At 41.9% G+C, this 15431-nt stretch overlaps 2 protein-coding genes across 11 annotated transcripts; both read left to right on the top strand.

Moving 5' to 3' along the window:
- The first annotated feature begins 138 nt into the window (after positions 1–138).
- LOC106575177 (transmembrane protein 237B) lies at positions 139–6863 on the top strand. 9 transcript variants are annotated; one of them, XM_045698840.1, is made up of 16 exons: positions 149–330; positions 566–607; positions 766–891; positions 1124–1247; positions 1860–1891; positions 2020–2033; positions 2141–2212; positions 2467–2601; positions 3842–3941; positions 4395–4552; positions 4818–4941; positions 5033–5224; positions 5511–5584; positions 5738–5825; positions 5997–6118; positions 6619–6863. In XM_045698840.1, the coding sequence occupies exons 4-16, from the start codon at positions 1227–1229 to the stop codon at positions 6681–6683; spliced, it is 1197 nt and encodes a 398-aa protein (XP_045554796.1). In that variant the 5' UTR covers positions 149–330; positions 566–607; positions 766–891; positions 1124–1226; the 3' UTR covers positions 6684–6863. The 9 variants fall into 9 exon arrangements, with proteins under 9 accessions (XP_014006943.2, XP_014006940.2, XP_014006937.1 ...); XM_014151463.2 differs by having other exon boundaries at positions 150–330; positions 2464–2601; XM_014151468.2 differs by lacking the exon at positions 1124–1247 and having other exon boundaries at positions 139–330.
- Positions 6864–10538: 3675 nt separating this feature from the next.
- On the top strand, positions 10539–15319 carry LOC106575178 (cytochrome P450 20A1). 2 transcript variants are annotated; one of them, XM_014151469.2, is made up of 13 exons: positions 10539–10759; positions 11123–11172; positions 11447–11613; positions 11851–11996; positions 12373–12540; positions 12642–12720; positions 12897–13009; positions 13162–13216; positions 13395–13515; positions 13817–13928; positions 14075–14139; positions 14244–14333; positions 14557–15319. In XM_014151469.2, the coding sequence occupies exons 1-13, from the start codon at positions 10688–10690 to the stop codon at positions 14705–14707; spliced, it is 1389 nt and encodes a 462-aa protein (XP_014006944.2). In that variant the 5' UTR covers positions 10539–10687; the 3' UTR covers positions 14708–15319. The 2 variants fall into 2 exon arrangements, with proteins under 2 accessions (XP_014006944.2, XP_014006945.2); XM_014151470.2 differs by having other exon boundaries at positions 10571–10759; positions 11123–11236.
- Positions 15320–15431: the final 112 nt, after the last annotated feature.

Below are 15431 nucleotides of genomic sequence, written 5' to 3'. Positions count from 1 at the left end.
ATAATGGGATTTGGAATAATGCTAAAATATGTGACGTATACTGTTACTAATTTTAAAAATACAATTTTGTGTGTGAACACGTGTTTTTGAATATGTGTTTGTGTGGCTTTCTGTGTCAACAAGTGCAGAAGACTTTTATTTTGAAAACAGGAAGTTCCTTGTGTCCTCAGCTGAAAATCACTACCATGGCAAGGCAACGACTGTAAACAGCGTGGCAACCAACATGCAGACGTTACAAGCCCAAAACGTTTTAACAGCTAGGTAGCTAACTAGCTGGTTCTTATCGGGGTTCTATTCTAAAGGGCAGAAATGGACACAGGAGGATTCCAGGTATGTAGCTAGCTAGTTTAGCTAGCTAGCTAATCTTGTAAAGGTCGGAACACAAGGATGCTGTAGCTTAAATGTGCTAGCTCATTTAGCCGACTAACGTTAGCTAGTTATCGTTTTGCTATATCTTACTTAGCTATAACTATTTATCTATAAATTCGTTATAACGAGTGATTTTTTTTTTCTTCTTCATATTCCAGTTGCCCAGTTTGTTTTTTAATCAAAAATATTTATTTAGGCACAAAACACGCGACGGAGGGACCTCCCGCCGCTTCCACAGGTACCATTAGCCGCGCATGCGCCGCTACACTTACACGACCATCCATATCATACATCTTAAGTGTAATTCGACTTGTAACTAGCTGGTATGCAGCACACTGGTAGCCTGTGATCACATGCCCAGTCAAAAGACTGCTCTCAGACAGCCAGTTTCCATAGGTCTCTCTGGTTTCTGCACTCAACAACCTGCAGAGGGCTCAACAACAACAAAGCAGAGAGGGTGTGACGGGACCTTGCTGCGAACCATACAGCATTAGGAACAAAGGTCAACAACACCATGAAGAGGTGGATAAAGCTAATGTCACTTCAAAACGGCGGCCCAATATGGGAGGGAAATAAATTATGGCCCTAATAATCATCAACATTGTTCTTACACCAAATTATTACATCAATAAAGGTGTCGTTTGGTGTAGGCTATTTTTGTTGGGGGTCTTCTTCACTTCATACCTCAAGGGGTCAAATCCCTCAGGTCTGAATAGTCTTATCTGATCTATGCTTTGATTGGTTGGTATTCCAGTACCTTGGCAGATGCCTACTGCAGATTTAGCCGAGGATTAGGCAGTGTCACCAAGGCTGTGGCACAGGAATATCCTCAGAGCCCTTCCTGATTCTTGGATGTAATGGTGAGAAAACAACTCACGGTAAGCTCTCTCTCATACACAGTCCTGGGCCTAGTTTTGGGAAACCGGGCCATGGTACTATTGGATCTTCTCACTGTATGAAAATGACTCTCTTTTCTGAGTCCAGGTTGTTGAGTTTTAGAGGATTTTATTGTTAAGATCAATTGGAGAAATGTACTGTTTGAGACTGGGAGTGTTATCTACTTTGAAAGCAAGTTTTGGGGAGAGCTTTGTACAACCACTTGCTTGGTTCCGTTGTTCCTTGGTTCCCCTCTGTTCCTATCTCTTGGCATGTATGGATCGAGGGCCTCCCGAGAGCGCAGCGGTCTAAGGCACTGCAGTGCTGGAGGCGTCACTACAGACCCTGGTTCGTTCCCAGGCTGTGTCACAACTGGCCGTGATCGGGAGTCCCATAGGGCGGCGCACAATTGGCCCAGCGTCGTCCGGGTTAGGGGAGGGTTCGGCCGGGGGTGTTGGCAGTGATTGTAAATAAGAATTTGTTCTAAACTGACTTGCCTAGTTAAATAAAGGTAAACATTTTTGTAGAAATAATGAAGTATATGAACTAATCTTTAAGGAGTGTTATGTAAGATGTTGGCCAAGCCTCCTTCTCTTCTTCCTTGTCCTCTTTAGCGTGGACAGCGTGTCCTGCCCCCCATGTCAAGGTGAGTCTAGCCTCCTTATGCTGTTGTGATACTGTTTCTACTCATTTATCCCAGCAGAACATCTCTCTCTCTCTCTCACACTCTCTCTTTCCCTTTTTTATGTATGGCATTTGAACAACTGCATGAAGTCAAGATACAGGTGGTGAGTTGCCTTCGAAGGATGTTGTAATAGATGATTTAACTATTGAATTTAGGTTGATGCTGCTGGCTTGGATATAGTTTTCTTAACCTGTTTTGTCTCCTATGTAGACGAGATGCCGGTCCCTAAAAGCAAGAGGAAGAAGTCGAAGAGTCAGGTGGATGGTGTAGAAAGCCCAGAGGGTGGGTGGAAAAGGAATAGTTCCAAGGAATAGTTCTCGGGAGCTCCTTCTGTTGAACTGCTGGTGAACAGCGTTGTTCCAGATTTTGGAGGCACCTTGCCTTTAAGTTTCAAGCTATCAATTAATTATAAAGCTTGCATTCCACTGTCAAATAATAATGTATTAACTGTTGAAGTACTAGTAATGACTTGAACCACATAGTAAGTATACCTCAAGTATATAATAAGAGAGTTGTGTTGTTTGTATGTGCAGCAGACCCAGGGATGGAGATGGCCCAGATGGGGGGTCTGAGCAGTCGCAGGTCATCTGAGGTCATCCAGGCCTTGACCCCCGAGTCGCAGGAAGCTGCACCACAGAGAAGGAAGAAGAAGAAAAAGGCAGCGACCGTAGGTAAACAACATGCCTGACTATATGTAAACAGCATGCCTGACTATAGGTAAACAACATGCCTGACTATAGGTAAACAACATGCCTGACTATAGGTAAACAGCAGGCCTGACTATAGGTAAACAACATGCCTGACTATAGGTAAACAGCAGGCCTGACTATAGGTAAACAACAGGCCTGACTATAGGTAAACAACATGCCTGACTATAGGTAAACAACATGCCTGACTATAGGTAAACAACATGCCTGACTATAGGTAAACAGCAGGCCTGACTATAGGTAAACAGCAGGCCTGACTATATGTAAACAACATACCTGACTATAGGTAAACAGCATGCCTGACTATATGTAAACAACATGCCTGACTATATGTAAACAGCATGCCTGACTATATGTAAACAGCATGCCTGACTATAGGTAAACAGCAGGCCTGACTATAGGTAAACAGCATGCCTGACTATATGTAAACAGCAGGCCTGACTATAGGTAAACAGCAGGCCTGACTATAGGTAAACAGCAGGCCTGACTATAGGTAAACAACATGCCTGACTATAGGTAAACAGCAGGCCTGACTATAGGTAAACAGCATGCCTGACTATAGGTAAACAGCATGCCTGACTATAGGTAAACAGCATGCCTGACTATATGTAAACAGCATGCCTGACTATAGGTAAACAGCAGGCCTGACTATAGGTAAACAGCATGCCTGACTATAGGTAAACAACATGCCTGACTATAGGTAAACAACATGCCTGACTATAGGTAAACAGCAGGCCTGACTATAGGTAAACAGCAGGCCTGACTATAGGTAAACAGCAGGCCTGACTATAGGTAAACAGCAGGCCTGACTATAGGTAAACAGCAGGCCTGACTATAGGTAAACAGCAGGCCTGACTATAGGTAAACAGCAGGCCTGACTATAGGTAAACAGCAGGCCTGACTATAGGTAAACAGCAGGCCTGACTATAGGTAAACAGCAGGCCTGACTATAGGTAAACAACATGCCTCGGGGGAACCATATACCTACTCTTCCTACATTTGTAACTCAAACATTATCTTGTTTGTGTATTATTTATTCTATCACTTCTGCATGGTTAAGATTATATTCCATTTATATTCAATACATTCCGTTCTGTTTTACCATAACCATTTATAGGCTATATGTAAGAGTTGTACTTACTGTATTTGTGAAATGTATTAAGTTACATGTTGAGCGTTGTTCATTCGCTTGTTTGTGTCTCAGACCTGGAGGATGACCAGGCTGACCTGGTGAACGGGGATGGACTGGTCCAGAACACAGCCGAGGCAGGGGAAGAAGTGACCAAAAAACCCAAGAGGAAGAAGTAAGAGACACTAAAATATGTACTATCTATTCTACAGTATCTTAGTCACTTAATGTTTACACATCTGTCTTTACTCATCTCGTGTGTGTATATACTGTTTTCTATGCTATTCTACTGTATCTTAGTCTGTTCCGCTCTGACATCGCTCGTCCATATGTATATAGTCTTAATTCATTCCTACTAGATTTGTGTGTATTGGGTATATGTTGTGTAATTTGTTAGATATTACTTGTTAGATATTACTGCACTGTCAGAGCTAGAAGCACAAGCATTTCGCTACACCCGCAATAACATCTGCTAATAACGTGTATGTGACAAATCAAATCAAATTTGATTGATCAATGGTGTTGAAAGTACAGTAAAATGTGTTTTTACTAATGGTTCTATTATGATAGATCCTTTGCTCTTTTAATGAGCTCAGTTTCTCTTTCTTTCTTCGTGGTCACTCCCTAGGAAGTCTAAAGTGTCAGAGACGCAGTACGTCAACGAGCTTGATGTAGAGGACGATGACATCATCACAGACGCTCAGCCACCCATCCCCCAGCATTCCCTGTTCTCTGCTCCCCTGGGACAGAGCCAGCCTGTGGGGAAGGTGTTTGTAGAGAGGAGCAGTGAGTGTCCCCCTTCCTTCTGTTATTTTATGTTAGCTGTACATGGTAGAGCTTAAGAGTAAAGGTTCGTTTCCAGGACACAGATGAATTAACCTAGTCCTGGACTATGAAACAATTGCAATGGAAATCCTCTATTGGAAGCCTTACTTGGTCGAGAACTAGTCTTGTTTCTGTGTCTGGAAAAATTGGCCTTATATGAATTCTTTGGACATCCTTGTGTGTCCTGTCTTCTATGTTGGATAACAATGTGTTGTTTAACTTTCAGAGAGGTTTCAAGCGGCCGATCGGTCAGACAGACCGAAGTCCAGCGATCAGGTGGACAACGTCATGGACATCCAGCAGATGTGGACCACCAAGGATGTGTCTGTTAGGGTCCATAGTGGCTTCAGGTGTGTGTGTGTGCAGGTGTCTGTTTGAAAGACTGTGTGTGTGTGTGTGTGTGTATGTTCCCTCTATATCACATCTCTCTCTAATATACAGGGGGATTGGGCTGTTCTGCCACGGCTTCCTAGCAGGCTATGCAGTGTGGAACATCATAGTGATCTATGCCCTGGCAGGAAAACATCTCACTACTCTGCCGAACCTACTGCAGCAGTACCACAGCCTGGCCTACCCTGCACAGTCTCTCTTCTACCTGCTACTGGCTATAAGCACCGTGTCAGCCTTTGACAGGTAAGGAGGTGGGTGTCTGTGTGGCACATTGTTGTTATTTTGGGTCAGGCCCAAAATAAATGTGGCCGTTGTTGTGAAAATATGGAAGCCAGTGGCTAGAGCTAGGAGGTGTTTGTGTGTGTATGTATACAACACGCTGTCATTCTGTTCCATCAATGGACCCAAACAAAAACACAGACACACACATCTCCTTTCTCTAGCTACAGGCTGGCACATGTTACAACAAACCCCAGTGTACCCCGTCCCTCCCCAGTGTGTGTGGAGACTCATTCTCTTTCCATTTCAGGGTGAATCTGGCCAAAGGCGCCATGGCTATGAGAGAGTTTGTTACCCTGGACCCAGTTGCTCTAGCCTCTTTCTGTAAGTGAAAACATCTTTACAGCATGTTACTCAATTCATTCAGGACAGGCGGAGCCTATCTGTATATGATGCAGCCAGCCCAGCAAGCACTTTGTCTCTCTGGCCTTGGCAAACAGTCATTTCACTGAAGTAACTATCCCTCTCCTCCTTTAGTGTACTTCTCAGCTCTGGTCCTCTCTCTCAGCCAGCAGATGACCAGTGACCGCATAAACCTGTACCCCAGTGCTAACGAGACTTTATGGTGTGCTAACTAACTGTTCTTATTATCTTGATATTAACATGTAGTTCAAAGTTAGATCTTGTATATTGATTATCCTACTCAGCAGAATCACTGTTGGAGTCAGAGAGACTCTGACTCCAGCCAAACAAACAAAAAAGCATTGTGACTTTTTCAACCTCCTCCCCTCTCCAGGCCTCCTGGGTCAGAGCAACAGATCCTGAACCCGTGGATCATAGTGAACCTGGTGGTGGCTGTGCTGGTGGGAATGGCCTGGATCTTCATCTCTGCCAGGCCTGAGATGGACTACACCGAAGGTGAGGCTGAAGTTGTGTTTTTTATTTATTTCGTTTTTGTAGATTTTATTAAACAAACAGCAACTTAATATTTCCACAGACGTAGTTCCACATGACATTGACCAAGACTTACTGCACAACAGTCACAATAAACAGAGACAAACGGAAAAAAGACTACTAAAAACAACACCACCTACTCAGGCGTACATAAATTGCGACAAAGACACTTGTTGACACGCTCAGTCCTATATGTTACCACGGACTCAATACTTATCTATATTGTTTAATATGTTTTGTATACACCATAGATGTATAATTACTAGAAGGGCCAAAGCACCTCAGATAGACCACAGCAATTTCACTGGATTGTACACACACACTCAGCAACCTTACCGAATGACACACATGTTAAAGTCCCTTCAGAGATGTGTTTTCATTTTTCATGTGTATAAAAGCTTTGTATGTCAGTTGCCTTTAGAAATAACATGGGCTTCCAATCACTCAATCTATCTCCAAACCAGGGTTCCTAATGGCTATGGAGATCGAGTCCTTGAGACCAGAGGAGAAATCAGACATGTCTACTTGAGGAATATTCTTTTCAATTTTTGCTCGCACATCTTTTTTTGTACTGTATTTTATCAGCCAACACACATTGTACACGTTGTTTGTGGCAATAATCAGTTTATTTTTGTATGACCCAAATGTGTGCTTGTTTTGTCAAATGTATTGATTACCATTGGAAATAATAAACATGTTATCCCACTGAGATGCTTCTAAATGTCATTTTGGGGACATTAAACCAAACATACCATTTGTAATGATGTAAATGTAGTGTATTGACCTGAAACAGCATGGCTGTGTCTTGTTATATACCACACCATTAAATAGAGTGCCTTCAGAAAGTATTCAACTGTAACTCAGCCACCTAGGAACATTCACTGTCTTCTTGGTAAGCAACTCCAGTGTAGATTTGGCCTTATGTTTTAGGTTATTGTCCTGCTGAAAGGTGAATTAATCTCCCAGTGTGGTGGAAAGCAGATTGAAATCAGTTTTTTTCTACAATTTTGCCGTGCTCATTCCGCAGATTATTCTTTTTTTTTATCTGGAAAAACTCCCCAGTCTTTAATGATTACATGCATACCCATAACAGGATGCAGCCACCACTATATGCTTGAAAATATGGAGTGGTACTCAGTAATGTGTTGTTGGATTTGTCCCAAACACAACACTTTGTATTCAGGACAAAAAGTGAATTGCTTTGCCACATTTCTTGCAGTATTACTTTAGTGCCTTGTTGCAAACTGGATGCATGTTTGGAATACTTGTATTCTGTACAGGTTTCCTTCTTTTCACTGTCAATTAGGTTAGTATTGTGGAGTAACTACAGTGTTGATCCATTCTCAGTTTTCTATCACAGCCATTAAATTCAAACTGTTTTAAAGTCACTATTGGCCTCATGGTGAAATCCCTGAGAGGTTTCCTTCCTCTCTGGCAACTGAGTTAGTAAGGACGCCTGCATCTTTATAGTGACTGGGTGTATTGGTACACCAGCCAAATTATAATTAATAACTTCACCATGTGCAAAGGGATATTCAATATCTGCTTTTTATTTATACCTATCATCTACCAATAGGTGCCCTTCTTTGCGAGGCATTGGAAAGCCCCTCTGGTCATTGCGATTGAATCTGTGTTTGAAATTCACTGCGTGACTGAGGGACCTTACAGATAATTGTATGTGTGGGATACAGAGATGAGGTAGTCATTCAGAAATCATGTTAAACACTTATTGCACACAGAATCCATGCAACTTATGTGACTTAAGCTGATTTTTACTCCTGAACTTATTTTGGCTTGCCATAACAAAGGGGTTGAATACTTATTAACTCAAGACATTACAGCTTTTCAGTTTTTATTAATTAGTACACATTTCAAAAAACGTAATTCCACGTTGACATTATAGGCTATTGTGTGTAGGCCAGGGACACAGAAACCTCTAAACTTAATCGATTTTAAATGCAGGCTGTAACACAATTTATTTAGGAAAAATACATTCTGAAGGCTCTGTATACCACACAATTAAACCAGACCATTACCACACTGTTAAATCAAATCCTGTGAAATTTGTTGCACTGGAACTAAGGCTGGAACAATAATCGTATAGTCGTGTAACCGACAATGTTGGACAATAACCGTGACATTTGAAAATAAATATTGTCATAATCGTCTTGACATTCATTGTAGGACGGGGGATTCAACTTTATTCACAAGTAGATTGTTTACCCAATAGCAGTTCTTCATTATTAAATGAGGGTAAAGTTAGTAATCGTTTTATGAACAGAACAGCATGGTGGAAAGAAGCTTCTTTTCCAAAAGTTCCAGGCGATCAAAACCATTCGTTTTTGAGATGTGTTGTACGTATGAGGTATGTCGTACAGTGGCGAGTTTAGCATGTAAATCAAGGTGGGGCAATACAAAAAAGTGCATGCCAGCAGTCACTACGCAACGCAACACTAAACAATACATGAATTACACTTTAACGGTGACAAACGGTGCCCACACACTGTTAGGGCCACATAAAGCTGTCCCAACAGCAGTCCCAACACCAGCTACACCTGACTGTCAGCGGAGCCTTGTCTGGCAGCGAAACAGTTCATTCAGCCTCATTTACTGCCTTTAAAAAAAACTGCTGATATGGCTGACTTGCTTAAACAAATGTGGTTTCTACTGACATTTGAGATGTACAAACTATGGCATAAGGGGACAACAAGCGGATAAAAGGAAATCCGTGATTTCGATTGAGACATTAATGAGCGAGCCAGGACAAACTTAGTCATTATGTCATTATAACTATTTGTTCAGCACTTTTGAAATGTACAGTGACAGAGTTCAGAACATGGGCCGTTCTTACAGTGTTTCCCCTGAATACCAAGTCAGAACTGTAGGATAAATAAAGGGGGCATATAAGCAGACAATGAAAGCACTTACAATATTCGATGATTACATTTCTCAAAAACAGGTTATAGGCTACATGTGCACCACCGAGTCAGAACAGTAAATTTAATCTAAATTAAGAGTTGAAAATATACCAAATTATTAGGGTGAGGCACATGGGCTACTAACAGCTTACTACACAACATACACTTAATATGACTTTCTTAGCTACAGTATACATATCTCACTGGCATATTACATCATTTATGCAGCAGCATATAAGACATTTTTGGACTCACCTTGTTGTGATGTGCTCACTTGAACAGGAAGGTGGTGCGGCGGTCCTTCGTGGGCAAATTTTGTCATCAAAGAACGACAAAGAGGCCGGATTTACAATTCCGGATTTACGAGGCGAGTCCAAAAATGTATTGTATGCTGCTGCATAAATGATGCAATATGCCAGGGAGGATATGTAGCTAAGAAAGTAATATACCAAGTGCATGTTGTGTAGTAAGCTGTTAAGTAGTCCACCCTAATAATTTGGTCTTTTTTCACCTTAATTTCGCCTGCTGTTCTGATTTGGTGGTGCACATGTAGCCTCTAACCTGTTTTTGAGAAATGTAATCATCAAATATTGTAAGAGCTTTCATTGTCTGCTTATCTGCCCCCTTTACTTATCCTGCAGGTTCTGACTTGGTGTACAGGGAGAACACTGTAAGAATGGCCCATGTTTTGATTCTGTCACTGTACATTTCCAAAAGTGCTGAACAAATAGTTATAATGACTACGTCAGTCCTAGCTCGCTCATTAATGTCTTAATCGAAATTACGGATTGCCTCTTATGCCATAGTTTGTACATCTCAATTGTCAGTAGAACCCACATTTGTTTAAGCAAGTCAGCCATATCAGCTATGTTTTTTTTTTAAAGGCAATAAATTAGGCTGGAAGAACTGTTTCGCTGCCTGACTAGGCTCCGCAGTTGTATAGTGCAATCAATGTACTGTTTAGTGTTGTGTTGTGTAGCGGCTTTGCTGGCATGCATCCCACATATTATTTTTTTTGCCCCACCGAGATTTACATGCTAAAATCGCCACTGATGTGGATTATAATTAATGGGCATTTTTGTAGGGGTTTATTTATTTTATTTTTTATTGTAAGGGAAAATCAAGTCAGAAATTTTAAAGTGGAAAAAGTACAAACTTCAGAAGCCTTTTAAAACTGTATTTGCTCTCCTCTATCTGCTCTTGTATTTATGATCTACCGACACATTTGTCATTGCCCAGAATATAAGTGTGCTGTTAATATTTTTGGGAAATGAACCATTGCTTGTTCCCTTGCCTAGGTCTAAGTAGGCCTGGCTAGGACCAATCACTAAGTTATCTGGATAGGTAAAAATTCAGCTTTCTACTGAATTGATTTTACCAATTGTGCTATGCCAGATCAAGTGGCTAGTAACATTTTGTAGTTAGATTTGATCTGCTTCTGTGCGTTCTGATTTATCCATGCGCTCTGAGATGCATTGCTCTGGCCTCACTGACTGTGCAGGCTTTGCAGTAGAACACGGAGTGGTGATGCTGCCGTAGACGTGGTCGCTATAACCCATGTATAGTATTTCTTTAGCTATCTATCTAAACGTTTTTTTGAGTAACACCAGCAAACATGCTGGACTTTGCGATATTTGCAGTGACTTTTGTCATCATTCTGGTCGGCGCAGTCCTCTATTTGTATCCAGTAAGTCAATGCCTGTGCTTATATTAGCCAATATTTGCAACATCGTATATCCACCAATGTCATTACTAGCTACGTGTAAGCTGCTAACTTTGTCCACAGTTTTACAGTGACATGACAGTTAAAAACATCCCAGGATTTTTTTATGCATCTACTTTTAGTACTCAAATGTTTCAGCAGTTTAAGTGAATTGTAGAACATATGGCAAAGTAGTGTAGAAATATTTTTTTCAAAGCTCAAGTTTTTACAGGTTACTGCCATGGACTTAGAATATGTAAACCCCACACCATTTCTTGTCATGTTTAATTTATGATATGTCTCTCTTGAAACGGAATGTAACATGCTTGATTTTTTTTTTTTATCAAGTCATCAAGAAGTGTTTCTGGTATACCAGGTCTCAACCCTACAGAAGAGGAGTGAGTAGCCTATGACCAGATGTGTTTTACAACTTTCTAAGTACTGTCTCTCTTTAGCACTCAGGTAAGCTCACCACACTTGACCTGAGCCTGTATTTATATAGCGTCTCTGTAGGAGTACTGATCCAGAATCAGATCCCCCTGTCTATTCATCTCCATATAAAAGGCAAAACTGATTCTAGATTAGCACGCATACACTGAGAAGCTTTCTGGATACGGGCCCTGGCCTGACCTAGGTTCATATTGGTTTATTTGTCTCATTCTCTTAATTTAGGGATGGAAATCTACAAGACATAGTGAACCAAGGCAGTCTGCATGAGTTCCTGGCTAGTCTACATGGACAGTTTGGTCCTGTGGCATCCTTCTGGTTTGGAGGACGCCCTGTGGTCAGCTTGGGTTCAGTGGACCAGCTACGGCAGCACATCAACCCCAACAGGACTAGTGAGTACTGGGGAGGGAGGGAAACTATTGGGAGGAAAGGGAAACAGGTGCTCCGTCCCTACTAACGTACCACTTAAAATGCATGCTTAAAAGATTGCACCATTCTAAGTGGAATGCAGGTATAGATAGACGTTGTAACAGATTCAGGTGATTTCTGTTTTACATGTACAGTGTTGTTTTGAAATGAAGAAACAGTAACATGTTTGCCACTGTGACATCTTCTATCCTTACTTGTAGCGGACTCATTTGAGACAATGCTGAAGTCGTTGCTAGGGTACCAGTCAGGAATGGGTGGAGGGGCCACAGAGGCTGTAATGAGGAAGAAGTTGTATGAGAGTGCCGTCAACAACACCCTGGAGGAAAACTTTCCCCTGCTGCTGAAGGTTTGCCTCTTACACAATGGCTCATTGGCAGTTTTTTATATTTGGCTGTGGTATTCTGCAATACTTTCTTATGTTTTTGTGTATCCATTAGTATTTGTTTACTCAAAAGCTATTTGTGCTCACTTCCCTGGGATGTTATAGTTTGGTAGCCTAGTGGTTAGATTGTTGGGCCAGTAACTGGAAGGTCAGCTTGGGGATTCGATCCAGCAACAAGGTAAAAATCTGTCTTTCTGCCCGGGCGCTGAAGACATGGATGTCGATTAAGGCAGCCTCCCCACACCTCTCTGATTCAGAGGGGTTGGGTTAAATGCGGAAGACACATTTCCCATTGACACACACTCTCTGTCTCCCTCCCTCCCCTTTTGTCCTGTTCTAGCTGGTGGAGGAGTTAGTGGGGAAATGGAAGTCTTTCCCTAAGGACCAGCACACACCCCTCTGTGCCCATCTGCAAGGATTGGCCATGAAGGCTGTCACTCAACTCGCTCTAGGTGACCGCTTCCGGAATGATGCTGAAGTCATCGGCTTCCGAAAGAACCATGAGGCAGTGAGTGAGCAGTCACATTTAAAGTCACCGTTTCTGGTGAAAATATGCCCATTACGACCTGTGTTTGCAGATTTTCACTGATAATTCCCTTTACTTGTCAGATCTGGTCGGAGATCGGAAAAGGCTATTTGGACGGCTCCATGGAGAAGAGCTCCATCAGAAAGGAGCACTATGAGAGCGGTGAGTGAGAACTAGTTCACTGCTATGGATCATATGTGTTACCTGTACATCTCAGCATTAAGAGAACTTCCACTTTCTTACTGAATGTATCTGAAATAAAAAAGAGATTGTCAGAGTATCTCCCTATGTGTATAAATTCTCTGTCCTCATGCTAAGTACATTATGTTTGTTTACAGCGCTGGCAGAAATGGAAACAGTGCTGATGTCTGTGGCTAAAGACAGGAAAGGACAAAGGAGCCAGACAGCGTTTGTGGATGCTCTTCTCCAGTCCAACCTCACAGAGAGACAGGTGATGCACAGATTCCTTGATTATAAGGAGAATAGACTCATTGGGCAGAGCAGAGAGCCTCCTGTTGCTGTTACCCACGTGTAGAGGAAAATAAAACTTCCTTCCCACTTTTGTTTTAATGAATGCTTGTTTTCATTGTTTCTCTTTTGTAGGTGATGGAGGACAGCATGGTATTCACACTGGCAGGTTGTGTCATCACAGCTAATTGTGAGTACTATTAACAAATAGATTATGCCTATCTACGTTAGAACTTGCAGATTTTATGGTGTATCCAATCGTCAATTCTTTCTGAACAAATAAATTCATACATTTGGTTAGTATTCTGTCAGAAAATCTCTCTCACAAAGTGTTGATGTTTCTCTTTGTGGTTGTAATATTTTCCCAGTGTGCATCTGGGCAGTACACTTCCTGTCCACGTCAGAGGAAGTTCAGGAGAAGCTGCATCAGGAGCTGGAGGATGTTCTGGGCTCTGAGCCTGTTTCTCTGGATAAGATCCCACAGCTCAGGTGACCTCTGACTCTGTCTGACAGCCAAATAACATCAACGATGTGATGCAGTGTAATAGAGGTGTTTCAGATCCACTCTTGCATGACAAGTACCTTATATGAGACCTGAAGACTGGTGTGAGCTTCCTGAGCTAATGCCTAAGCTAACAGGGGCTAACAGCCTTGTGGCACACATGACACCTGGGTTCGAACCCTGGTCGGTCACAGCAGAACGGGCAGGTATCCTCATGGTGGCTTGTCTTCAAGGTATATTTATAGATACATTTTATCATGCCTATCAAATGCATCTTCTATACTATAGGTACTTCCAGCAGGTTTTGAACGAGACTGTGCGGACAGCCAAACTGACGCCCATCGCAGCCCAGCTCCAGGAAAATGAAGGGAAAGTCGATCAGCACATTATTCCTAAAGAGGTATCTTATTCTCCTCTTCCCTACTTAGTCCCTTTATTATCCACATCTCACTGTCACAGTCAGCAAGTGCTTGTGGATGTAAAATGAACAGAATTTTGAAGTTTAAAGTGAATAATTAAAACACTTTATTCCTATGTTTCTTTTAGACACTGGTGATCTATGCCCTTGGGGTAGTCCTACAGGATGCAGACACCTGGAGCCATCCCTACAAGTCTGTCCATATGTATTTTCCTTTGAACTTTTTGCCACCTAAAGAGGACATTTTTGCTGGATTTTTTGGTACCGAGTTTGAATTCTTGCACTTTGTCCATCCAGGTTTGACCCAGACCGATTCACAGAAGATTCTGCCAGGAAAAGCTTCTCTCTGCTTGGATTCTCAGGGAACCAGGCCTGTCCTGAGCTGAGGTAACGGGGATGGGAAAGGATAGTGGCGTGCACTTGAGATTAACCAAGGGGCTAGGGCATTTTCTACCTGTAATTACACAGGATAAACTTCTTATACAGTTTTACCATATTTATTCTACAACATCAAAGGAAAGGAAATGGAGAGGGACTGTCACTACCAGGCAAAGAAGAAGGATGTGGGCTTGTTACTAACTTTTTATACCACCATTTTGCCACCTTTCAGGTTTGCGTACACAGTGGCCACTGTCGTCCTCAGCACTGTAGTGCGCCAACTGAAGCTGCATCAGGTAAAGGGACAGGTGGTAGAGGCCAGATCTGAGCTGGTGTCAACGCCTAAAGATGACACATGGATCACTGTGAGCAGAAGAAGCTAAACTAACAGTGGACATTTGTCTCAAACTCCATCTGTGGAAGAGGAACTGTGTTATCTGGGAAGGTGCTTGTCAGTTAGCCTAGATTCTAGACCGAGTGGAACTGTTAAAATAACTTTAAACATGATGGCGAGCTTTGTAGGGCTATTTGTCAGTCAGCTCTTGAACATGGTTTTGATTAGCTCAAGTCATTGCCAATGGCTACTCGGTCATTTGAGCTACCATCTGTTCCGCCTATTTCAATATGAGGATCAGTACCTATCTTTTCAAGCTACATGATCATTGATGTATTGTCATAAACCTTGCCTTAAACCAACATTCCAGCTGAACTGCCTTCCAAAACACGTGGTCCCCACTCCCCCAGATACATGGCATTTTTGACAGTTCATTTTTGAATAAAGTTTACACTACTCGTGTGTTAGGAATATAATATTTTGCACATTTGTTGCACTGTTGTGAGCATATCTTGCTACTGTCAAGACATCTTGGCCATTATTATCAACAAGTGCTCACTGTATCTGCAGGGTCTCCGGTTCAATCCCCAGCCCTGTTTCCCCTGTATCGCTATATTAGCATTGGTTGTTTAATTGTTGATAATAAAAATCATATCCGTAACTTCTGGATTTATTAACAGCCTTTTTCCAGATGGTATTGTTTCCTTTCAAAACAGAATCTTGAGGTTTTCTCATAATTTAAACCAGTCACAATGTAAATTGACAAGGAATTG

The sequence above is a fragment of the Salmo salar genome, chromosome ssa17 (assembly GCF_905237065.1).
Source record: "Salmo salar chromosome ssa17, Ssal_v3.1, whole genome shotgun sequence".
Taxonomy (NCBI): Eukaryota; Metazoa; Chordata; class Actinopteri; order Salmoniformes; family Salmonidae; genus Salmo; species Salmo salar.
The sequence above is the reverse complement of the archived record's forward strand: the minus strand, read 5'-3'. Positions and strand labels throughout refer to the sequence as shown.